The sequence below is a fragment of the Zootoca vivipara genome, chromosome 12 (assembly GCF_965207765.1).
Source record: "Zootoca vivipara chromosome 12, rZooViv2.hap1.1, whole genome shotgun sequence".
NCBI lineage: Eukaryota > Metazoa > Chordata > Lepidosauria > Squamata > Lacertidae > Zootoca > Zootoca vivipara.
Window position 1 is genome coordinate 49,888,011 of NC_142595.1, and position 24,089 is coordinate 49,912,099.

A 24,089-nucleotide genomic window follows, 5' to 3' on the forward strand; every position below is an offset into this window, starting at 1 on the left:
TCCCATAGCAACAGGGCAAGCGCCCTAGCTGAGCGGCCATGTGTGTGCGTGAGTGCGGGGGGGGGGCTCGCTCCCTGCCCCTCCCCAAAAAAGCCCAATCTCTGGGTCCTGCAGCCAACTTGGCAAGGCACAGACGGGGAGGGAAGAGCAGGGGTGCAACCCCCTCCCCTTCCCCCTTCCGCAAATAAGAGCAGCTGGGGCTCAAGCCTGCTTTGCAAGACCAGAGGTTGGGGGGCTAGGGGTTGGCAGAGGGAGTGATGCACTTTGACTGTATTTTAATTTTTTGTTGTAAGCCGCCCAGAGGGGCTGGAGAAACCCAGCCAGGTAGGCTAGGTACAAATAATAAATTATTATTACTACTCTGCGCACACTCAGAGGCTAACAGGGGAGGGAGTGATGCACTCTGCACGCACTCAGAGGCTACCGGGGAGGGAGTGATGCACTCTGCATGCACTCAGAGACTAACAGGGAGGGAGTGAGCGATGCACTCTGCACGCACTCAGAGGCTAACGGGGAGGGAGAGATGCACTCTGCACGCACTCAGAGGCTAAAGGAGAGGGAACGATGCACCCTGCACGCACTCAGAGGCTAAAGGAGAGGGAACGATGCACCCTGCACGAACTCAGAGGCTAAAGGGGAGGGAACGATGCACTCTGCACGCACTCAGAGGCTAATAGGGAGGGAGCGATGCACTCTGCACGCACTCAGAGGCTAATGGGGAGGGAGCAATGCACTCTGCACACACTCAGAGGCTAACAGGGGAGGGAGCGATGCACTCTGCACGCACTCAGAGGCTGACGGGAGGGAGCGATGCACTCTGCACGCACTCAGAGGCTAATGGGGAGGGAGCGATGCACTCTGCACGCACTCAGAGGCTAATGGGGAGGGAGCGATGCACTCTGCACGCACTCAGAGGCTAATGGGGAGGGAGCGATGCACTCTGCACGCACTCAGACGCTGACAGGGGAGGGAGCGGTGCACTCTGCACGCACTCAGAGGCTAACAGGGGAGGGAGTGATGCACTCTGCACACACTCAGAGGCTTCTGACACTGCACATGCTTCAGGGCTAGCACTGAAATTTAAGTCTCAGGGCCGAACCTTGGGTCAAAGGGATTCAGCACAGCGTGAATTATGCTCAGCACTTTCTTCCCACTTCCTCCCCCAGTGTAGAAAACTACCGGTAGATGCAAAGGCAGGCTATCTTCCTCCACTGGGGAAAGGATGCTAAACTGGTATCACAGAGTTTGGGGGGACCCCCAAGGGTCATCTAGTCCAACCCTCTGTAATGCAGGAATCTCCACTAGATCACAAATGACAGGTGGCCATCCAATTTTTGCTTAAAAACCTCCATGGAAGGAGAATCCATCTTCTGCGGGACTCAGTAAAGCATTAGATAGTGCATCACTAGTAAAGCATCAAGTATCCCAAACAGACAGCTTCCACAGCAGCCAGACTACCACACAGCAGCAAGATGTGCAAAGCTAAAGCAGGCTCTTGCCAACTACAAAGCGAGTGAACTGCCAAGCAAACACGCAAATTGGGGGGGGGGGAACCACACAGGCTGAGGAAAGGGGTCCCACTAGGCTGCACCACCCAGAGCTGCAGGTTCCAGCTTCAGCTCATACTGCTTCCAGATCCAGGCCTCATCTTTTGCCGAGGCGGTTGACCCGATCCAGTTCAGTCTTGCTCCCCACACCTGCCCCGCAAGCTGTGCGCGCCATTGCTCAACAAAGGAGCAGCGTTTCTTCGCAGAGGGAGACGCTAACCTGCGGAACTTCTTGCCACAGGCTGTCCTGGCGGTTGCTGTTCATGACTCGCTGAATAATGGATCCATTAAAATTAACGAGCATGACTCAGGCGGCAGCTGCATTTATACATTTAAAGCAGTATTGAACCACTGTCGCGATCCTGGGAATTGTAGTTTGCTGAGAGCCCTCTTCCCCACAGGGAGTACAATTCCCAGAGTGGTTTTACAGCCAAACCTTCCTCCCAGGGAGCTCCGGGAAACTGTAGCTCTGTGATGATGTCTCCGAACAACCTTAACAAACTATAGTTCCCAGGATCCTGTAGAACTGTCAAGGGGACCCCAGAGGCCATCCAGCTCAACCCCCGGGCAGTGCAGGAATCGCAGCTAAAGCATTTCTGACACAAAGCCTCCAATGAAGCAGAGCCCACCACCTTCTGAGGTCGAGCCATTCTTACTCTCAGAAATACTTGTTCATTTCTTGCCACCAACATTTGTTTGTCCAGAAAAGTGTTGCCAGGAGGCAGTGTGGTGTAGTGGTTAGCGTACTGGTTCGAATCCCTACTCAGTCATGAAGCACACTCGGTGATTACCCCCTTTCTCATCCTTTGCAGGGTTGTTGTGTGGACAAAATGGGGGGTGGGGAAGAGCCCCGAGTTCACCGCCTTGAGCTCCTCGGAAAGAAAGGCTGCAGACAAATCAATAATAATAAATTGCCAACCTTCAGTGGCTACAGGCAGGGGGCTTGTGGGGTAGGGTAGTTTGGCCAGTAGAGCGCGGCGAGGCTCTTAATCTCAGGGTGGCGGGTTCGATTCCTGCACTGCAAGGGGTTGAACTAGATGCCCCCCTTCTAGCCATACGATTCGAAGATCCCCAGGCAGGGAACAGAGGCAAGGTGCGCCTGCGTGGGCCAACTTTGTTGCAACACGAAAACTCCCTTCCTTGTGAGTTCCCAACCTCTGGGGTTGCGGGAACCCACAAATTGCTGAGCAATAAGCTTTCCTGCTCGGTGAATTCTCCCATGCAACCAACTTGCAGAACTGGGCCGGGGTGGGGATGGGATCTTTGCACACACACACAGAGAGAGAGAGAGAGAGATGCACAAACTCACATCCGCCAGGGGAGAAGAGAGCATCAGACAGATGGAGACAAAGGGTGGGGTATTTGGGGGGGGGGAGAAGGAGAATCACCTGTTCCTCCTTTCCAGGTGAGGGCAAAGGCACTCCGAGGTTGATGATTAACCTGCCAGCAGCCGGTTGGGGCCGGGAGGCAGCCCAGAGGCAGAGGGGGCCGGAGGGCAAACGGCAAGAAGACGAACAGGTTTAGATTTCGTGGACTGGCGCCTGTTTCGTCAGACGCATGAGAAAGCCTGCCGCCCCCCAAAAAAACAAATACGTGCGTCAACCGAGGCTGGAACTTTTTGTGCATCTCATGAGGCAGGCTCAGAAGGTGGCGAACGCTCTAAAAGGTATAGGGGCTGGATGGCCATCTGCCAGGGATTCTTGAGCTGCGATTCCAGCCTTGCAGCGGGTTGGACTAGATGACCGCTGGGGGTCCCTTTCCAATCTACCATTCTACATTTCTACGACCTCAGAAGGTAGAGGACTGACCTTAGCTGGAGGTTTTTAAACAGAGGTTGGACAGCCACCTGCTGCCAGGGATTCTTTAGCACCATGGAACCACAGAATTTTAGGGGTTCCCAGAGGTCCTCTAGCCTAACCCCCTGCAATGCAGGAATCACAGGCAAAGAATCGCTGGCAGAGGGCCACCCAGCCTCTATTTTAAAATCCCCCAACAGAGAGGCTGCCACCTTCCAAGGCAGCCCGTTCCACTGTCGAATGACCCTTTCCTAATGTTCCTATAAATTAAGTAGGTAAAAAAAATATTGTACGGGAAAAGCCACTTAAGGGAAGGATGCAAGATATTTTCCGTGAAGCTTGAATTTTTTTCCATTCCGGATTGTCTTATTTGACATTTAATGTGTTGTAAGCCGCTTTGAGATTTTTCTTTGAACTATACCGAGGTATGGAAATGAAAGGAATAATAATAATAATAATTCCACTGGGGAGAAATACATTAAAAATTTAATTTTAATGTATTTAATCTTGTTCTTAGGTTGTATTTTAATCAGTTGTTTTCTATCAAGGGAGGGCAGGGTATAAATACAATTTATTATTATTATTATCTATTATAAGACATTCTGTCGTGGCGGCCATAACCCAGGTTTAAGGTGCCATCTGGCGATTTGCTTACATCTCTTGAGTTTCTAAGCCTGGAGGTTTGGGGCCAGGTCGTTCCTACCCACCTTTCATTTTTTTCAGGGGGGGGGGCAAGGACTTCCTGTTTTGTGCACTGAGAGCAGGAAGCTGACGTCTCCTTGCACCCACATCAAAAAGGAGGGGTGCGAGAGAGGCCTCCCACGCAGAATGGGGGGTTCGCAATGAACCACCGTGCTCGATTCTGGAGAAGTTCCCATTCAGGTCTCACACCTTGAACCTTAGACGATGCCCCCCCCTCAATATCAGGCCTATAAGCCCCACCACCTCACCTCTGAAGATCCCAAAGATGAAATTTTGTGGCAACTTGTGCAGTGGGGACCCTAAGAATCTAGTCCAACAGCCTTTTCCTCTATGGGTTTGCCTCGCCCTCTATCGAAGCCACCCAAATGAATGGCCGCCGCGGCGTCTCGTGGCAGGGAGTTCCACAGTTCGTCTGAGGCTGGCGGGAGATTGCATCGCAAAATATGGACAGGACACCTGTTCGGAGGAGAGCGGTCTATCCTCATGGACACTAACAACCCCCCTCCTTTGTGAAGTAATAAAAACCTTGGAAGTGTTATGGGATGGTGGTGCCGGAAGGGAATAAAGTTTGCATTCATATTTGGTTGCCCATCTTTCATCTCAAGGTGGCATACAATTTTCATTTTTATTTTAAATTCATTTATATCCCTCCTCCTTTCTCCTCATGCAGGACCCACGGATGTTCGCAATCCAAATTAAAACAAATGCAACAGAAAACACACATTTTTAAAAAAACCAGTTAAATAAGTAAGCTAACAGCATGAAATACACTTAGAATCACTGAATTGGAAAGGGGTTACAACGGTCATCTAGTCCAGCCCCCTGCAGTGCAGGAATCTTTTGCCTCACGTGGGACTTGAACCCACAGGCCTAAGATCACAAGCCTCGTGCCCTGCCGACTTAGCTATCCAGCCTCAACTCTTAAAACCACTCATGCTTCCCCACTCACCTGTTTCTCCCTCACAACAACCCTGCAAGGTAGGTTAGGCCGAGAGACAGAGAACGGCTCAAGGCCACCTGGGGATTTTCATGCCCAGATTGCGAGTTCCAGTCCTGACAACGGGGCCGAAAAGGCCAATCTGTAGTTCATTGGCAGGACGCAAACACTTTTCCTGGAGCCATTTTCGAATCCTGATTCCTCCCGATTATGGGCAGAACGGCCCCTTTTCTGGGATCAGAGAGCCCCGCCCTGCCAGCTGGGACACAGGTGAAGCCTTGGCCTCCTCCCTCCCTCCCTGGCGGGGATCCGGTTTCTCTCCTCACCCGTCCTGGTCCAGGCCTCTGCTCACGACAGGTGGCCCACCACTCAAATAACAAGCCAGACACTACACACAGGGGGCCTCCATCGCCTCCCTAGAGGGCTAAAAAGGTGTGGCAAGGTGGATTTGCACGGCTGTGCTGCCTAGCAGTTAGATTGGGTTGCACCACAGGGAGGGAACCATAGAGCGTTAGTTGTACCAAGAAGCAAGGACCAGTTCTTAAGGTGTCCAGTTCTGGGCACCACAGTTCAAGAAGGATACTGACAAGCTGGAATGTGTCCAGAGGAGGGCAACCAAAATGGTTAAAGGCCTGGAAACGATGCCTTATGAGGAACGGCTTAGGGAGCTGGGTATGTTTAGCCTCGAGAAGAGAAGGTTAAGGGGTGATATGATAGCCATGTTCAAATATATAAAAGGATGTCATATAGAGGAGGGAGAAAGGTTGATTTCTGCTGTTCCAGAGAAGCGGACACGGAGCAATGGATTCAAATTACAAGAAAGAAGATTCCACCTAAACATTAGGAAGAACTTCCTGACAGTAAGAGCTGTTCGGCACTGGAATTTGCTACCAAGGAGTGTGGTGGAGTCTCCTTCTTTGGAGGTCTTTAAGCAGAGGCTTGACAGGCATATGTCAAGAATGCTTTGATGGTGTTTCCTGCTCGGCAGGGGGTTGGACTGGATGACCCTTGTGGTCTCTTCCAACTCTTCTATGATTCTATGATCAGCCTCCCCTCAGCCTGGCGCCCTCCAGATCTTCCGGACTCGCACCAGTTTCGAAGTTTTTGCAGCCGGAAAAAGCTTGGGGTACCTATTTTCTGCCTCCCGCAGCTGCTCACAATCCAGAAAGCACTCCCTGGTGAATTTCTGCCTGCCTGGCAGCTGGCCCTACGATGTTCCCTCCTCCCTCACAAAGCCATTGTTCAGGGCCTACAAATCCAGTGCCAATTATTTGTCAGCCAGGAGTTGCAAGGCTTTCCTAGGGTAAATGAAATAAATTTGATTTTTTTTGGGGGGGGGGCTTCACCCAACCAAACATAAGGAAGACAGACGATCCGGCTTCTCTCTTCTGCATGCCCACCCCCACCCCCCCACCGCCCAGCTCAGATGATGGCTTCTGCATCTGGTTCTCCAGAAACCGCAGCGCCAGGGGACAGCGATTCACAGACGCATTAACAAGAGCCTAGTCCCTAAGAGATGAGATTTGAGACTGGGGCGTTTGCCAAACATCTTCTCAACACCTGCTCATTAAACCCAACGCCTCCGCCTTACGGTTCCCCCTTGCAAGAGCATATGGGGTTGGAACTGGGAGGGGCTGGAGGCGCCCGGCTAAATTGGCTGAAAACTATAATTAGTAGCGGAATTACCCCTGCCTCCCCTGGAGAAATAAAAGGATCGAGGTTTGAAGGTTTGCCCAAACACCCCGGCGCTGTGTCGCAACAGCAAAATAGCGGCGTACAAGTTTACCTTTCGCGGCTGAGCGGAAAAACCAAACGGAAATAACCTCTGCTATGGGGCACCCTACTTCATTCTTCTTCCTGAGGTTTCCGCCTGCCCAGCCAACCTGCCCCCAATTGCCCCCTAAGCCAGCTTTTGCAACCTGGGTGCCTCCCAGACATTTTGCACAGTGATTCTCATCACCCCAGCCAAAGGAGCTTTCCGTTGGCAAAGGGTGCCCTGAGCATGTGCAGAGAGCCTGTGTGCTGCAGCACTCAAAGAGTGCTGTTCCAGGACCTGGGAGACACTGGGGTTCAAATCCCCACTCGGGCACGAAGGTCGCTGGACGACCTCGAAGGCCAGCCGGCGTCTCCCAGGCTGAGCCTACCTCAAAGGGCTGTTGTGAGGATAAAACAGAGAGACGGAGAACCATGGGCATCACTGTGAGTAGAGATATGTTTTGGCTGATTGTGATTGGGGGGGACAGACGGATGGACGGATGGACCACATTTCTACATGCTAAACAGCATTCATCTTTTATGTTCCTGCATTTCTCAGCTAGAAATGCACTCTGCGCATGCTTATGAGCCTGCATTATTCACATAGGTTTGCTGCAAGCCTCATGAGGGGAAAAATCTGGACATAAGAACATAAAAATAACCTGCTAGTCCAGCATTCTGTTCTTACAGTGGCTGACCAGATGCCTGTAGGAATCCTGCAAAGCAGGATCTAAGCACAAGAGCCCTCTCCCCTCTTGTGGCTTCCAGCAACTGGTATTCAAGAAAATGCATCGAGTTCTGCAGGCATGGGATCAGGGCTAGCAGCCACCTAGTTCGGCGGCTGTCCCTGCTTCCTGCAGAAGCGAGTTCCCTAGTTCAACAATGTGCTGTGCAAAAGAAGTGCTCCCTTTAATCTGTCCTGAATCTCCCACTCCCAGCACTAAACTCCACGATGGCTCAGATTTAAGAGCTTTACAGCCTCTAATCCCCAGCAGGGAACTGGAGCCTGTGCATTTGGGGTTAAAGGGGGGGGCGGGAATTATCTCGCCTCCTTCCGTGGTCTTGGCTCTCCCTCTTGTGGACACCAACTGAAAGCGCAGCTGGTTCCAGCCTCCCAGGCCAAAGAACGCTCATTTACAGCGACTGCAGTTAAGATAACCGTTTTCCCTTTTTTAAAAAGGCGCCCTCGCATTCTTATGAATGGATCTACAAGCGTGGAACCAAAAATGGAATTGTGCAGAGATCAGATCGGCTGCCATGGCAGCGGATCTGATCAGCGGGGAGCGCAGCCGAGCTGCAAAAGCAGCAGCAGAAAATGGATTCCTGGGAAGCCGGATCTGCTGCCCTGGTGATCGTGCTGCCTGAGGCCGCCTCACCTTGCCTCATGGGTGAGCCGGCCCTGATCTTAGAGAGGCAGGACTCCTGGGTTGAAGGCTTAAAGAGTGAGGCCCACGTTGGCCTGGACACACCATCCCACCCAAAGGTGGCTGTCATTGCTCAGCTCTGAGGCAAAGGCATTCTGCACATGCTCCAGAGCCACTCACTTCTTCCTGCCTACGTTCCAGGGCTGAGCCACGTCACACGGGATTTACTTACAAGAGTCAACAGACATTTGATCCTAAGCCTGGTGGCACTTGGAAAAATGCCTCTTCCTTCCCTGCAGGTGCTCGGCAAACAGGTTGGCAAATGCACTCACTGCCAACTTCAGCAAGGGCCAACTTCAGCAAGCTTGGGACATGCAAGCAAGCTACCGGGTTACACTGGACTCTTTCCCACCTATCTGAAGAACAGTTCTGTGAAACTCAAAAGCTCGCACGTCGGGACGCACACCACGCCAAGGATGGCACCCTGTTCTCACAGTGGCCAACCAGGCGCCCGTGGGAAAACTCGCACGCAGGACTCGAGCAGAACGCTTTCCTCTCCTGCCCTTTCCGGCAACTGGTGTTCAGAAGCATGTCTGCCTTAAAACCAGAGCCACACTCTCAGGCTGCCATCACATTTCTGAGCTGCCCAATAGGAAGCTAGAACCAGATTCCCATGCACTGGATTTCCTAACTGGAACCCAGAACCCAGGCAACAAGGGCACTCCAGCACCAAGCCCTCTCAAGACGCCCTTACCAGCTGGAGCAGTTGGTGGGACTGGGAGAACAAAACGAGCCTTTTATTAAAAAGGGGTTCCTCCCAAAGGCCATCCAGTCCACCCCCTTGCCCCCACGCTAAAAGCCTTGGTGGTATTCTGTGTACGGCAGGAGGGATGGTACTATAGGGTAAAGCAGGGACGTGTGGCATGAAGATGGAGGCAATTTCAAGGGCGAGGAGGAATAATCCCCTCTTTAACGGAAGTAGGCATGAAAACACAGGAATGGCACACTAACCCCCTCCCCCAGTTGCTAACCTTTAACCCCTGCAGGGCTGGGAAGAGTGGAAGAGGAGGGGAAGGGGGGTGAGAATGCTCAGAGAGTGGCGGGGAGAGAAATATAAGCCATCCCATAAGTGGTTCCAAAACACAAGCACACACATCCCTCCAGGCCCAACGATCAGGGGACCTTCCATTTTAGCTCAGCTTTTAAAGGGGAGAGGGAGCCTTTTTTGTCCATAAGAGGTGGTGGGAGGCTAGTGGCTCAGTGGTTAGAGCATCTTCCTTGCATGCATAAGATCCCAAGTTCAAGCTGCAGGCTGGACTAGATCACTCACGGGTTCCCACCAGCCAGCCCTACAATTCTATGCATCCAAGCTAAAACCCTGGCGGACTTCCTGCTGCCCGCCAGTGTAAGACAAGACTGAGCCAGATGATGTCTCACTCAGTAGAACACAGCTCCATGTATATACGTGCTCCATATGTTCTATCCGTTGCCTTTATTAAAAACAAGTAAGTTGGCCATCTCCCCACACCCTTCAGATCTGCAAGAAGGAAAGTCAAGTATGATCCCCGTTTCAACCCTCCCCCCCCCGCAATCCGCCCTCGCACCGTCCGCCTCTTGCTCATCTTTTTGCACGGCTCCCCCCCCGCCAGCCCCGCCCTGTTCCCAAGGAAAAAAAAAGGGGAAATTGCAAAAGGCGCAGCCCGCTTTCGCCATCGCGGGGGTCGGTGAAAACGAAAGCCCCGCGCGCCCCTTGCTGGGGGTGGGGACCCCTGGGAGAGACCTGATTTCAGATCGCCCACTTTGTCTGGGCCGTGGGGGTCGTCGGGCCACTCGCGCCCCCTCTCTCCTACCCCGCAGGGTTGTTGGGAGGATCATAGGGAGGAGAGCTACGAGCGCCCCCTTGAGGTCCTGGAAAGAAGGCGGGATTGCAAACGCAGCCGATAAATACACAAACAAACTTGCAAGTGGGAAACGAGGCGCCCTCGTGCTGCAGGCAGGGAAACACCCCCCTCCCTTGCCCCCTCTTACCTGGGGGTGGGCTGGCTGGCGTGCGCGCCCGCGGAGGAGGACGACGAGGCTGGAGATCCCTCTGCGCGCTCCCTGCGCGTCCCTTGGCCAAGCTGCTGTGCCCCCCGGGCGCCGGGACGAGCATCCTCCGTCCGCCCCCCTCCGCGGGCCGGCGGGAACTTTGCAGCGGGCCGGGGAAGGAGGGAGGGACGGAGTCCGGGGCCGCTGCGCGCCCTCAGCGCGCGCGCCCGCAGGAGAAGCGGGGACTCCGCGCCTGGAAAAGTCCGCTCTCCGGTTGCGCAGTTCCATTTCCCCAACGCAAACACGCGCTCGGCGCCTCCGCCTGCCCCGCCCTCGCTCGTGTCAATTCTGTTCCCTGGGCAGGATCCGAGCGTCCCTCCGCCCTGCGCCCGCCCCTCTCCCTCTCCCGCCGCTCCTCCTCCCCCGGCGCCCGGGCCAGCCTCGCTCCCCGCGCGGGGAAGCAGCAGCAGCGGCGAGAGGCGCCGGCGAGGCTCCCCGCCAGCGCGCAAAAGCGCACAAGGGGCTCCCGCTGGAAAGGCCGCGGAGGGAAAGTTTCGCGGCCTGCAAGGGGAGGGGGAATTAAAGGCCAAAGTCCAACCCGGCTTGCCCTCTTCTCCAGGGAAGGAGGAGGCCGCCTCGTGCACGGAATGGGCGGAGGGGCACGCCGGGGTCATCCAGACCCACCCCGGACGAAGGAAAACCTGCCCCTTCCAGGAGCAGCAGGGTTCTCTCCTCTAGCATAAACCCTCCCCAGAGACCACTGCCCACCATCATCACTGTAGTTGCCCCATTGCCGCCCTCCCTCCCAGGACTGTCCCTAGGCCTCCTTCTCAACTGGCCTTTGCTCCCCAGTTGCTACTGGGACGCCTCCCCCCCCCTACATGTGCCTGCCAATGGAAAGGACATATGGCTCCTCTCTGCCAGCCGTGTGTCACCAGAAAGGTATTTCCTTCTCTCTGGCCTGCTTGGCTCTTGGCACCACAGAGCTGCCCTTTCTCCAGAGCCCCACATCCATCTCACAAAATAGGGGCGGGGCTCCAATGAACTTGGCCCCCCGCAGCACCACAACCTCGAGGGCCCCAAAGAGCAGCTCTTCTGCCCCATCGCTGGTGTTTCCACAGCATACATTTAAAAGACATCCCCTCCCCTCCAGGGATCCTGCTGGGAGCTGCATCTCTGCGAGGCGTGTACTACAGTTTCCAGGGCACGGGAGAGGCATGGAGAATGTGCTTTTTCAGTGTATGGTGTGGAGGCAGCCTAAAGTTCTGTCTGCCCCAGAAGATGATCTAATCCCAGCTCTGAGATGGGGATTTCCCATGTCAAGTAAGAGGACACACACAAAGGAGACTGTAAACAAAATAGCTTTATTTTAATTCTACCTAAAACTGTGGGGTGGGGGGAGTCAGAGAAGCAAGGTTCCTTGGGAGAAAGGGGTTCGTATGGGGTGAGATGTCTTCAGGTATCCAAACTCATCAGCAAGGCTGTGCCTCTCTTGATCCAGTGGTCAGAGGGCATCGCTCCGGACCGCAGGTCGATGCCAATGACAAAGGAAGGCCGCCCGGCAGTGCCAGCCCGGTTGGGGTAGTAGTAGCAAGGGCAGGCGTACATCCCTAGAGACATTTATTTGTTTAGTCATTAGATTTATACTCTCCCAGGGTGGCAAGCATATCCATACAAATGCAATTACAGTACAACCGTTAGAAACAAGCTTCTAAAAACCAGTTAAAAACCTACCCTAAACTTATAAGTTCAGGACTTATTTTAATTTATTTATTATATGTGTTTACTGCCCTTCATGCAAAGATCTCAGGGCAGTTGACAGCATAAAAATACAAGATAAAAACACAAAATACATAATAGTTACATGAAGAAAAACAACACAAACCAAAGACACCCCCTCCCAAAAACACATATACCGTAGGATGTTAGTCAGCCAAAGGCCTGGTTAAAGAGGGACATTTCTGCCTGGCACCTAAAGGTATATAATAAGCACACCAGGTGAGACTCCTTGGGGAGAGCATCCCACAACGGGGAGCCACTGCAGAAAAGGCCCTGTTCTCATGTAGATGGAACTTTCTTAAGGACATAAGGAGAGTCCAGCTGCTGGATCTAGCCAAAGGGGGCCCATCTAGGCCAGCATTGTTTTCCCACAGTAGCCAAGCAGATGCCCCAAAGCAGGCATCCCCAAACTTCAGCCCTCCAGATGTTTTGGACTACAATTCCCATCATCCCTGACCACTGGTCCTGTTAGCTAGGGATCATGGGAGTTGTAGGCTAAAACATCTGGAGGGCCGCAGTTTGGGGATGCCTGCCCCAAAGGGAAGTCTGCAAGCAAGACCTGAGCAAAGGAGCACACTCTTTCTCTGGTTTCAGAAACATGGCTGCCTCCTCCATCAAACTGGGTAAACGGGTCTGTTTTGACATTTCTCTTGAGTGTTAATATTGGGGGAGAGTGGGGCACCTCACAAGGGAGGGCATTCTGCAAATGGGGGGGTTTGCCATGGGTTCCCACCAACTGGGGCGACACCACCAACAGGTGCTAAAAGAGGCTCGGTAGCCGGGGATGGCGACGACCCTGGAGAGACAGACTCTGCCAACCTTGGCGTCCGACCCGGTGCCATCCAGCTGCCTTGGAGGACAAAGTTGTGGTCTTGAAAGAGCCGGAGGCCGCCAGGTTGGCAAAGGCTGGAGCAGGCTGTAACAGGGCAAGGTGGGCAAAGGGTCTGAGCTGGCCTAAGGCAGTGTCTTCTGTCTGTCTCCTTGCACCCAGGGGCCACCCACCTTTGCCGCTCTTCTTCTTGTTCTCCACGGGCTTGAAGTGGATGGTGGGGATGGGGCAGACCAGCTGCATGGGCTCTGCATCCATCAGGCAGGAGTTCTTCTTGTCCCAGCCGGCACCCTCCAGGTAGAGACCTCGCACCCACACCCCTTCCTAAGAGAGAGGGAGGGAGACCACGCAGGGCTGGCTCAGGGGGTCCCAGGCTCCTGAGCCCTCCCCCCCTGCAATGTATGCCCTGGGAGAGGCACTTACCTTGGGCGGGTAGACAAGGTTGTTGTCATCCACGGTGGAGACAATGAACTCCCAGGAGAGGGTGTCGACAGAGATCTGAAAGGGAGGGAGCCACATGAGATGGTTCTGCAGCAGCCCAGGGGTCTCCCCCTAAGCCAGCCTTTCCCCATCCCGAGTCCCCGGCTGTTGTTGGACTACAACCCCCATCATCCCTAGCTGGCAGGACCAGTGGTCAGGGATTATGGGAGTTGTAGTCCAACAACAAATGGGAGCTTAAGATGGAGATTGGCGGGCTTAGGGGGAGACCCCTGGCTCTCAAGCCACAGAGACCCACTTCCCCTCCCTGCAGAGCAGTCCTTGCTGCCAGGCATCACGGCCCTCTCTTCTCCTTCCAGGCCAGTCTCCCCATCCCTTTCAGGAAACGTCCAAAGACACACACAAGCCCTTCCAGCCCTCCTGCTGGACCCAAAAATCTCTCTCTCTCTCCCCCCGCCCCGGCCACCACCCTCTTGTCACCCACCACCTACGTTGTTCATGCGTGCAGCAGCTTGCAAGACGGCTGTCAGGAACCCCGTGGGGAAGGTGAAGCCCGAGAGCCAGAAGAGGACGGGAGGGTGGGCGGTGGTGGCCCAGCGGGTAAACTGCTCCACGCGCTGACCCAGGTCCCGGGTCCAGGCGGCCAGCGGCTTCTGAGATGGGTAGGCCTGCAGGAGGAGGGAGGAGGCCAGGAGCTGGGAGAGGCAAAGCGGGACAAGCCAGCCAGTTCCCCCCCAAAAAAACAGCCCCCACCTTAGGAAAGAGGTGCTGCCGGCCCCAACCCACAAAAAGTGGCAGGTGTGTATCCCTCTGCTCTCCAGCAACCCGGGAAGGAGAAACCAGTATTTCGCTGGGGAATCTTACTTTGGAAGAAGCCGTTTTTGAAATATTTTCGTTCAGAAGAGGCTTCTGAATTATGCATTTCTCCCTAATGGGAAATCTCTTCTTCAGATGTCGGGTGAAGGCAGGAGAGAGGATGGGGAGGGGGGAAGGAGAGGGAGAAACCTGGTGGGTCCCACAAGGGATTCCAGAAACACCTCTCTCCTGAAATCTATGCTACTCCTGGGTAAAATAGGTTCAAAATATGTTCACAAGCAAAACAACAGGTGTTTCTACCTACAAGGCACCAGGGTGCTCTCTCCTCAAGGGAGACTAGCAGCTTGGAGCCCCCGGATCACACCCTCCTTCCTGCTCCTCCTTCAGGGACACCAGGTCCCCCACAGAAGGGGGTGGAAGCACCAGGAACCGCCCCATTCCCCCCCCCCTTACCCTCTCCCACATGGTGGGAACGCGGGCGTCAAAGATGCAGTTGAAGATCTCCTCTAGGTCCGTAGACATGACCACCAGGCCCTGAATGCCCTTCTCCAGCTCCACCAGGGAGGAACTATGGGCAGAGGACAAGAGAAGCTGAGGTGAGCACAAAAAAAGGGACCGGGGTGTGTGTGTGTGTGCTGAGGCCTGTCTTGCCCTGTCCCCCTGGGCACTCACTTAATGACCTGCAGCAAGGAGTTGTACCGCTGGATCTCCTGCAGCAAGACCACGTTGAGCGGGGAGGGGTCCCCAGACAGCACCTTGCAGGTGCCTTCGTAGTCAATCTCCTCTGGGATCTTGCTGCGCACGTCTGCTGAAAGCTCCAGCACCTGGAGAGAAGGGGGAGAAGGGGACAGAGAGAGGAGGCATGCAGGGCGCTAGCAGGGAGGTGGCCGGTGGTCTCCCAGGAACCACCACCTGCTCCCCAAGCCAGCTCAGTTCTGCAGGGCCCCAGGCATCTGGGAAGGGAGACTAGACGTGCTCCTACAGACCTAAGAAACTGTAGGGAAGCGGGGGGACCTGCCAGGGGATCGCGTCCTGCTCTTTGGTACCACTGCACCAGGGCTCAGCCTCAGAAGGACTGTCATGATACGAGAGTGCCCCTGAGCATGTGCCGAGTCTGCTCTCATCACCACAAAGCGGGCGCTCGGAGGAACCCTCCTGGGATCCAGGAAGTTCACACAGCCAAATAACGAGCTGTGAGGGCCTTTCACAAGTGTGAGACTTGCAGAAAGGCCAACTCAGGAGGGCTGCCCAGGACCCCTGGGTACCTTGTCCTCGCGGCTCTGCCCAGCTACTCCGGTGGGCGTGGTCTGGGGCTGCAGGGAAAGCAGCGTTTCGAAGAGCGTCCTGGCTTCGGTGATCTGGGAGGCCACGTCAGCATTGGGGTGCTGGCCAAAGGCTTCGGGGGGGTCCATGCCAGGCAGCAGGCTGATGTATTCCTTGTAGGAGGCGATGTTGCCATCCTTGGGGATTAAGTAGGTGTCCAGCACAGAGAGCCTGCAGAGGGAGGGAGGCCGGCCAGCCGGCTTGCTCAGGCAAAGATTTCCTCCTGCGCCCGACAAGCATGCCAACCCCTGCTTTCCCCGCACCCAACCTTTCCCCGCTATCCCAGGCGCCAGCTCACTTGTAGAAGGGGGTAGTCACACTTTGCTCGCAGAAGTAGTCGTTGATGTAGGTGGTGAGGAGACGTCGGTCCCAGTCGTCCGTCACGTGGCCCCCATAGTTGACCCCTGCAATCAGGTACTTGAGGGCGTCCCAGGGGGTCTCCTCATACTCATCCAGGTACAGGCTCAGGAGGTTCTCTGACACCTGGCAGGGAAGGAAGGAAGCGTCACTGGTGACAAGGGCGTGGGCCAAGGAAGCACCTGCTGTAGCTACCTGGACTGGGATGTACAAGGGCGGGGTTCCCCAGTAAAGACTGGCTTATCCACGCCACCCCTTGTTCTGCTGCTTCTGCCACCCTCCTGGGGGAAAACTACTCTTTAGTGCTCAATCAGAGTTAACAGGAATATGGGTTTTTCCCAGATTGCCATTTGTTCTGATTTATCACTAAAGAGCAGGTTTTCCCTTGGAGAGGAGCGGGGCAAAGGGAACCTGCCAGGACTTGAGCTTTCTAGGCGCACCACATGTGGAAGTGTGGATGAGCCCTGTATTTATATTTCTATACAGTATATAACTGAGATCAATAATTGCAGTCACCTGTGTATGAAAGCTATGTACATTTTACAATTTTTTATGTGCTGTAAGCTGCCCAGAGTGGCTGGGGAAACCCAGCCAGATGGGCTAGGTATAAATAATAAAATAACCAAATTATCATCAGCCCAGAGGCCCAGCTGTGGTTCCCTCTTTCTCAGCAGGCAGCCTACGGGACACTTAGGGGGACCACCGCCAAGCTGAGCATCCAGAATTCGCCCACTCGGCAGCATCCGTCTAAAGCCCTTGTGGCCAGACCTCCTTACCACCCTACACACTTCTGCAACTCATGCTTGCGCCCCATGTTCCAAAGAAACATGGCAGACGGGATAAGGGTGAAAGGACTGCTGTGAGTGATCCCCAGTGGCTTGGAGCATGTTGGTGTCATATGAACACATGTGGATGTTCTGACATAAGGGTGCCAGGTGCACTGGGTTACCATAGCAACACCGGCAAGATCGTGTGCATGGCTGGCTGAATCGCTCACCCTCCCACTGGTTCAGGAACTTAGAGACAGGTATAATAGTCTCTGGGGGCATTGATTGCTTTCATTATGTGAAGTCCTGATGCTATCCTACTTTGCTGTCAGGGTCTGACTCTGAATCTGTGAGACAGGGGAAGAGGATGTGGGTTTAACACAGCAGCATTAGCCAGCATGGAGCTAGTGTTACTTGATCTCTCTGTACATAAGCATCTTTAAAGACCAGCAGTACTGTATATAATAGATAGCCGTGTTTAATGGAGCTTTCCCCTTATCTGGGGACTCTGGAAGAAGCTGTTCTGCTGGGAGAAGGAAATCTCTGGACTCGGCTGGAGCGCTGCAGACTTTGCTGCTACATGACACGAGTTGAGGAGTGGTGAGCTGCCAACTAACTTCCAAGAGTCACTGACAGGGCAGGTGGCGCTCCTGGGCACTTCAGGCCACAGGGAAGGCTCAGCCGCAGTTTGTTCCGGGGTTTTCTGAGCATACATGGGAGCCTCGTGGACCGGCAAGTCAGAGCACAGACAAGGAAGGCACAAACAGGCTCCCCTGCAGAATCCGCCCTTTTTCTGGTCTCCCGATCCCTCCCGATCCCTTTCCACCTCACGCCACCTCAAAATCCGAGTCGTTGAAGCCATAGACGATGTTCCAGCCCAGCTGCAGGAACTTCTTCCGCTCCAGCAGGATGCTGTGGAAGAAGCAGAGGGCAAAGAGCAGCTTCTTGTACTTGGAGGGCTTCGTGCAGCGGGTGAACTGGGGCTCCGTGATGAGCTGGTAGAGGCGCTTCATGTTGGCTTTCAGGCCCTGTCAAAGGGAGGAGGAGGAGAGGGGCAGGCTCACAAGTGACCTTGCAGGAGACATCAAGCAACCAGGAGGGGGGGGGCAGGGGCAGCAATGCACTTGGCCTGTTTTCCGTGCTGCAGGCCAAGTGCAGACAAGTCACCCCTGTTTGAGCACCAGCTCTTGAAGCTGACGATCCAGAACCAGCCATGTTGATTAAGAGGCTGTTTCGTAACCTGTTTTGGTTGCCTGGACTCCAGGAATGCAGGGAGTTTTCTTAGGAGATGGGGGGGGGAAGGAAACCTGGTCACGGCTCTTGGAAGTGCTGCAGAGGAAGGCCGAGGCCTGAGAGCATGGCCTGGCTTCTCTGCTCTCTGCTTCCAGGGGAGCCACATTGGGCCTAACACTGTGGGTTCTGGCTGCTACAACACACATGCAGGAAAGGTTGCAACGGCGCTTGAGACTTTTTAAGTTTAGAGAAAAGGCGAGGGAGAGGATATATTTGTAACATTATGCATGGCATGGAGAGAGAGAAGTTTTTCTCCCTCCCTCTTAAGGCTAGGACTTGTGGACATAATAAAATAATAATAATAATAATAATAATAATAATAATAATAATAATAATTTATTATTTATACCCCGCCCATCTGGCTGGGTCTCCCCAGCCACTCTGGGAGGCTTCCAACAGAAGAATAAAACACAATAATCTATTAAACATTAAAAGCTTCCCTAAACAGGGCTGCCTTCAGATGTCTCCTAAAAGTCTGGTAGTTTCCCCCCCTCTTTGACATCTGTTGGGAGGGCGTTCCACAGGGTAGGTGCCACCACCGAGAAGGCCCTCTGCCTAGTTCCCTGCAACTTGGCATCTCGCAACGAGGGAACCGTCAGAAGGCCCTCGGTGCTGGACCTCAGTGTCCGGGCAGAATGATGGGGGTTGTCACAGTGGCCGGAGTGGGCTACTTCAGAGTAACGACGCTACGCAGCTCTGCATTTTATTCTTTTATTGGTGCTGCGTATTTACAGTGCTGAAGTCATTGCTATTTACACGGAGTGATGTGGTCAGTCGGTTCCAGAACCTCCGAATGGCTTTTGGCGCGTCTTTCTCCAACACAAAAGCTTTGGCAGACCCATCCTCTTTCCCCTCCTCTTTCTGCGTAATTCCGGAGTTGGGGGGATGGGTCTCCCCCCCTTATTCGCCCCTTCCTGTCCCACCTGGGACCCTGGCTCCTCTACCTTGCCTGAGCCTCGGACACGACTTCCTGCTTCCCCATTGGAATCGGAACTCTCTCTGCTTTCCCCTGTGCTCGGGGATGGGCTTGAACTCAGGAGGGGAGGGACTTCGCGATATCCCCTGTCCCTCACATCCACCCCCCTCCCAAGCTCTCCTTCACCCCTCCCCAGGTCCCCCCCAGGTGTCGGTGACGACTGGAAGCCTAAGAACTCAGTGCTTTCCGAGCCCGTTGGTGTGAACACCTCCCCCCAGTCCTGCGAGCCCCCCCCTTCCGCCTGGGAGGACGGGAATCCCAAAAAGTCCGTGGCGTCAGAGCTGGTAGGGGTAAAAATGTTCTGCCAATCTGCTCCTTCCTCTGACTGGGTGGATCTCGGTGACACCCATACCTCATCCTCTGGTTCCTCAAACTCCGCTTCCCAGCGCCATGGTGAACTGCTCTCCCGTGCTTCCTCCCCCTCCCCCTCCCTTTCCATGTGCCAGGGCTTGGGTCTATGGGGAAAGAGGGCGTGAAATTCTTCTACCAGGAATTCCTCTTGTATCTGAGTGGCTGGGACCCATTCATTCTGGGACGGTGGAGCATCCTCCCATGCCATGAGGTACTCCAGGCCCCCCACCCCCCTCCTTGAGTCCAGGATGGCCGTGGCCTCATTGAGTTGCTCCCTGCCTTCTCTCTCCCCCCCTCCCTCAGGGGTTTGTTCGCTGCCTCGGAGCCTGCTGCTTTCCCTGTACGGCGACAGCAGCGATCTATGAAACACTGGGTGCACCCTCATGTCCTCTGGCAGTGCCAGCCTGTATGCCACCGGGTTGACCTGTTGCGTGACCGTGAAGGGGCCCAACCTTCTGGGCGCCAGCTTTTTGCACCTCCCTCTGATGGGAAGGCCCTCCGAGGACAACCAAACTTTGTCCCCCACCCTAATGACCTCCCCCGGTCGCCTGTGGCGATCTGCCCCCTTCTTGTACGCTTCCTTGGCTCTCTCCAAGTGTTCTCTGAGCTGCTGGTGCACCGTCTCCAGTTCCTCTGCCCAATCCTCAGCCTGTGGGCCCTCCTCCTCCTCCTCCCCCTCCCTCTCTGGGAAAGATCTGAGGTCGCGCCCGTAATTGGCCTTAAAGGGCGACACCCCTGTGGAGACGTGCACCGCATTGTTGTAGGCAAATTCTGCCAGTGGCAGGCGATCCACCCAGTCCGTTTGCCGCTGGCTGACGTAGCATCTCAGGTACTGCTGCAGAATGGCGTTGACCCTCTCCGCCTGTCCATTGGTCTGCGGGTGTCTAGCCGTCGACAAGCTGACCTCCACCTGCAGGAGGTTCATGAGCCGCCGCCAGAACCTGGAAACAAATTGGCGGCCACGATCTGAAATAACCCTTAAAGGTAATCCATGCAGTCTGAATACGTGATCCACAAACAGTTTGGCTTCTCTTCTGCAGAGACCGCCCTGGCACACGGTATAAAGTGGCACATTTTGGACATGAGGTCCACCACCACCAACACTGCGGTCTTGCCCCTGGAAGAAGGCAGATCTGTGATGAAGTCCATGGACACCACTTCCCACGGCCTGTGTGGCGTGGCTAAGGGCTCCAGCAATCCCGGTGGCGCTGCTCTGACCACCTTTGCCCGCTGGCAGGTGTCACAGCCCCGTACATAGTCTCGAACATCTTCCCGCACCCCTGGCCACCAGAAGTGTCTCATGACTAGGTGAGCGGTTTTGTCCCTCCCAAAATGACCCACCGTTGGGTTGTCGTGCATCTGCTTGAGGACCGTACGTCTAAGCTGGGTGGTGGGCAGGTACAGTGCACCCTTGTAGAAAAGCAGCCCCCTGCGTTCTGCAAAGTCTTTTGCCTGCTCCCCCCCCCTCTCAGTTCTCTGAAGATGCGGTTGGCAAAATCATCCGCTGCCGTCAGTGCTGTGAGTTCTGCCTCGCTCACCACTGCTGCTCCGCAGGACCATGCTGACGGGGGGAAAATGTGCCTGGGTGCCGGTGGCGCCTCCTCCTCCATGTACTCTGGCTTGCGGGAGAGGGCATCCGCCCTGACATTCTGCTCTCCCGGGATGTAGTGTATGGAGAAGTTGAAGTTCGAGAAGAACTCTGCCCACCGTATCTGCCGCTGGTTGAGCACCCTGGCAGTTCTCCAGAACTCCAGGTTCTTGTGGTCTGTGCACACCTGGATGGGGTGCTTGGCGCCCACCAGGAAGTGTCTCCAGTGCTGGAACGCAGCGTGGATCGCAAGAAGTTCCCGATCAAACACCGTGTAGTTTCGCTCTGGCTGGGTCAACTTCCTGGAGAAGAAGGCACAGGGTCTCCACTCTCTGTTGGCGTCCAGTTGCAACAAAATGGCACCCACAGCTTTATCAGAAGCATCTGTCTCCACGCGTAGGGGCGCGTCCTGAACCACGTGGAACAGGTTCTGGTCTGAGGCGAACACCCTCTTGAGGCTTTCGAACGCTGCTTGCGCCTCTGGTGTCCACCTGAACTTCTGCTTGCCTCTCAGGCAGTCAGTGATGGGAGCCGTAACGCGAGAGAAGTTCTTGATGAACTTCCTGTAGAAGTTGGCGAAGCCTAGTAGGCGTTGGGCATCTTTGCGCGTCCTGGGGCTGTGCCAGTCCAGGATGGCCTGCACCTTGTCCTTGTCCATCGCCAGCCCCTTGTCTGACAGCTTGTAGCCCAGGAAGTCCACCTCCTTGGTGTGAAACTTGCACTTCTCCAGCTTCACATACAGGTGGTTCTCCTTCAGGCGCTGCAACACCTCCCTGACATCTTTCACATGCTGCACTGGGTCATCGGAATAGATAAGGATGTCATCCAGGAAGACCAAGCATTTCCTGAAGAGGAGGGACCCCAGGACGTGGTGCATGAAGGCCTGGAAGCATGCTGAGCCCCCTTGCAACCCGAAGGGCATCACCAGATATTCAAAAGAGCCCAGAGGCGTGAACATCGTGGTTTTCCATTCATCGCCTTCCCGGATCCTGATCAAGTTGTACGCCCCCCTCAGGTCGAGCTTGGTGAAGATCTTGCCCCTGCGTGCCGCTGTCAGGAGATCATCCACTCTGGGCATGGGGAAAGCCACTGGCTCTGTCACTGAATTCAGCCGTCTAAAATCCACCACAAGACGGCGCTGTTGCGTGTCTTTCTTGTCCACCCAGAAGACCGGGCTGCCCCCTGCTGCCTTGCTTTCTCTGATGAACCCCCGCTTGAGGTTCTTGTCGATGAAAGCGCGCAGATCCTCCAGTTCCTGGTCTGACATGGCGTACAGCTTGGCTGGGGGTATAGTTGCCCCTGGCACCAGGTTGATCTGGCAGTCAAAAGGCCTGTGTGGGGGTAGGTGGTCGGACTCCGCTTCGCTGAAGACCTCCTGCAGGTCCCAGTACGGCTTGGGTATCGCCTCACCCCCTTTGACGTGCATGGTGGCCACCGTGGCTATGGGAGGCCCCTCCCCTGGTTGGTGCTGCATGCAATGTTCCAGGCAAAAGTCCGATCCAAAAGTGATGCATCTCTGGTGCCAACTGATGGAGGGGTCGTGGCGCGCCAGCCAGCTCATGCCCAAGACGATGGGGGGGTCTGAGATGGTGGTGACGTTGAATGCCAGTGTCTCTGAGTGCCTTCCCACCGTCATTTTCATGGGGGGGGGTTTGATGAGTGATGGCCCCTCCCAGCAGCTCTCTGCCGTCAATGGTCGCCACGTGCAGAGGAAAATCCAGCTGCAGAAGCTGGATCTGGTGCTCTTCTGCAAAGTTTCTCGAGAAGAAGTTCGCTGACGCCCCACTGTCAATTAGGGCGAGGACCGTCAGGGGATAGCCATTTGGGAGCGTGAGCGTCACTTCTAGAACCACTCCTGCTCTGGGAGGGGTGGGCTGGCTCTGCTCCTCTCTGTGCGGGTGGGTGGGCTGGGGCTGTTGTCTGCTGACTGTGCCTGGCTGCTGCCCCTTGTCTCCTGCAGCCAGGCTTTCCCGTTTCCCTGCTGTGGTGCTGCGTCAGTGGGGGAGGGCACAACCGTTCCCGCCTTTCCTTGCCACTCCCTGCGATGTGGGCAGTCTCTGACGAGATGCTGGGGGGAGTTGCAGAGAAAGCAATTCCCACCCCTTCCCTCCTTGCGTCTTGGCGCCGCTGGGGTTTGAAAAGCCCGCGCGCGCGCGCGCTATCAATCTGCATGGGTTCCTGGTCCTGGCTGGCCCCAGGCGTGGCTTGAAAGGGTTGTTGGGGGAGTGGCTTCTCCTGCGACCGTGGGAACCAAGCCCGCTTTGCGCGCGTTGCTTGCTTGTCGCTCCACCGGGATTCCTGTCTCACCCCCACCGCCAGAGCCGCTTTGCTCAGCTGATCCATATTACTGGGCTTTGGACCTCTCGAGAGCTCATCCTTCACCTCCTCATGCAACCCCAAGTAGAACGCCGCTTGCATTGGGGGTGACTCTAGTTCCCACCCCAATCTGTGCACCAGCATGGTGAATTTCGCCCAATACGCGCGAACTGTCATATTTCCTTGGCGTAAATTATGAAGTTCCTCCTTAGTCTGGTCCATATGACTATCGGACGAATACATCGTTTTCAAACCTTCTAGAAATAGTTTGACATTCTTCATGCAAGGATTCTTTGTTGCGATTAACGGTCTTAGCCACTCCCTGGCTGCCCCGGTAAGGTGCTCCACAATAAACGCTACCCTGTGCTCATCATCAGGGAACTCATCGTGGTGCAGCTCAAGAGCATACACAATCTCAGTCTCAAAGCCCTGATATTCCCTCGGGTCTCCATTGAACTTGCTTACTAGGGTCCCGGCTCTCCTTCCTGGCAGCACTTGGACTTGGGGTGCCCCTCCCGCCTTGTTTTTCTCTGCATCCAGCTTGTTTTGGAGGTCTACCGCCACCGCCCTTAATTCCTGCTCTCTTTCCTGTAGCGCTCTCACCTGTTCCGCAAGTTGTAGCCGGTCGTCCTGGACCTTCTTAGTCTCTTCTTTAGCTGCCTTCAATTCCCCCTGCGCCTGCAGCGACAGCTGCTGCAGTTCTTGCTGGGCTTTCTCCGCGATCTGCCGCCATCTCTCCGCCTCTGACACGCTCATCCCAGCAACTCCAAAGTAGCCCCAAAAAGGATTCGGAGGTTGCTGTCACAGTGGCCGGAGTGGGCTACTTCAGAGTAACGACGCTACGCAGCTCTGCATTTTATTCTTTTATTGGTGCTGCGTATTTACAGTGCTGAAGTCATTGCTATTTACACGGAGTGATGTGGTCAGTCGGTTCCAGAACCTCCGAATGGCTTTTGGCGCGTCTTTCTCCAACACAAAAGCTTTGGCAGACCCATCCTCTTTCCCCTCCTCTTTCTGCGTAATTCCGGAGTTGGGGGGATGGGTCTCCCCCCCTTATTCGCCCCTTCCTGTCCCACCTGGGACCCGGGCTCCTCTACCTTGCCTGAGCCTCGGACACGACTTCCTGC

At 55.0% G+C, this 24,089-nt stretch overlaps 2 protein-coding genes across 4 annotated transcripts in view; both read right to left on the reverse strand.

Moving 5' to 3' along the window:
• KDM6B (lysine demethylase 6B) overlaps positions 1–10,657 on the reverse strand; it is a 97,172-nt gene extending 86,515 nt beyond the window's left edge. For both annotated transcript variants that reach the window (XR_015946702.1, XM_060281901.2), the window contains exon 1: positions 10,130–10,657. The gene's annotated coding sequence lies outside the window, so the exon portion shown is untranslated. The remainder of the gene's footprint in view (positions 1–10,129) is intronic.
• An 817-nt stretch (positions 10,658–11,474) lies between these two features.
• The window catches only part of DNAH2 (dynein axonemal heavy chain 2), a 149,577-nt gene continuing 136,962 nt past the window's right edge, over positions 11,475–24,089 (reverse strand). For both annotated transcript variants that reach the window (XM_060281903.2, XM_035134845.3), the window contains exons 80-88: positions 17,275–17,466; positions 15,613–15,797; positions 15,257–15,485; positions 14,664–14,815; positions 14,445–14,559; positions 13,667–13,843; positions 13,161–13,235; positions 12,911–13,061; positions 11,475–11,739 (exon numbers count right to left, since the gene is read on the reverse strand). In XM_060281903.2, the coding sequence (XP_060137886.2) occupies positions 11,585–11,739; positions 12,911–13,061; positions 13,161–13,235; positions 13,667–13,843; positions 14,445–14,559; positions 14,664–14,815; positions 15,257–15,485; positions 15,613–15,797; positions 17,275–17,466 (1,431 nt within the window). In that variant the 3' untranslated portion in view covers positions 11,475–11,584. The remainder of the gene's footprint in view (positions 11,740–12,910; positions 13,062–13,160; positions 13,236–13,666; positions 13,844–14,444; positions 14,560–14,663; positions 14,816–15,256; positions 15,486–15,612; positions 15,798–17,274; positions 17,467–24,089) is intronic.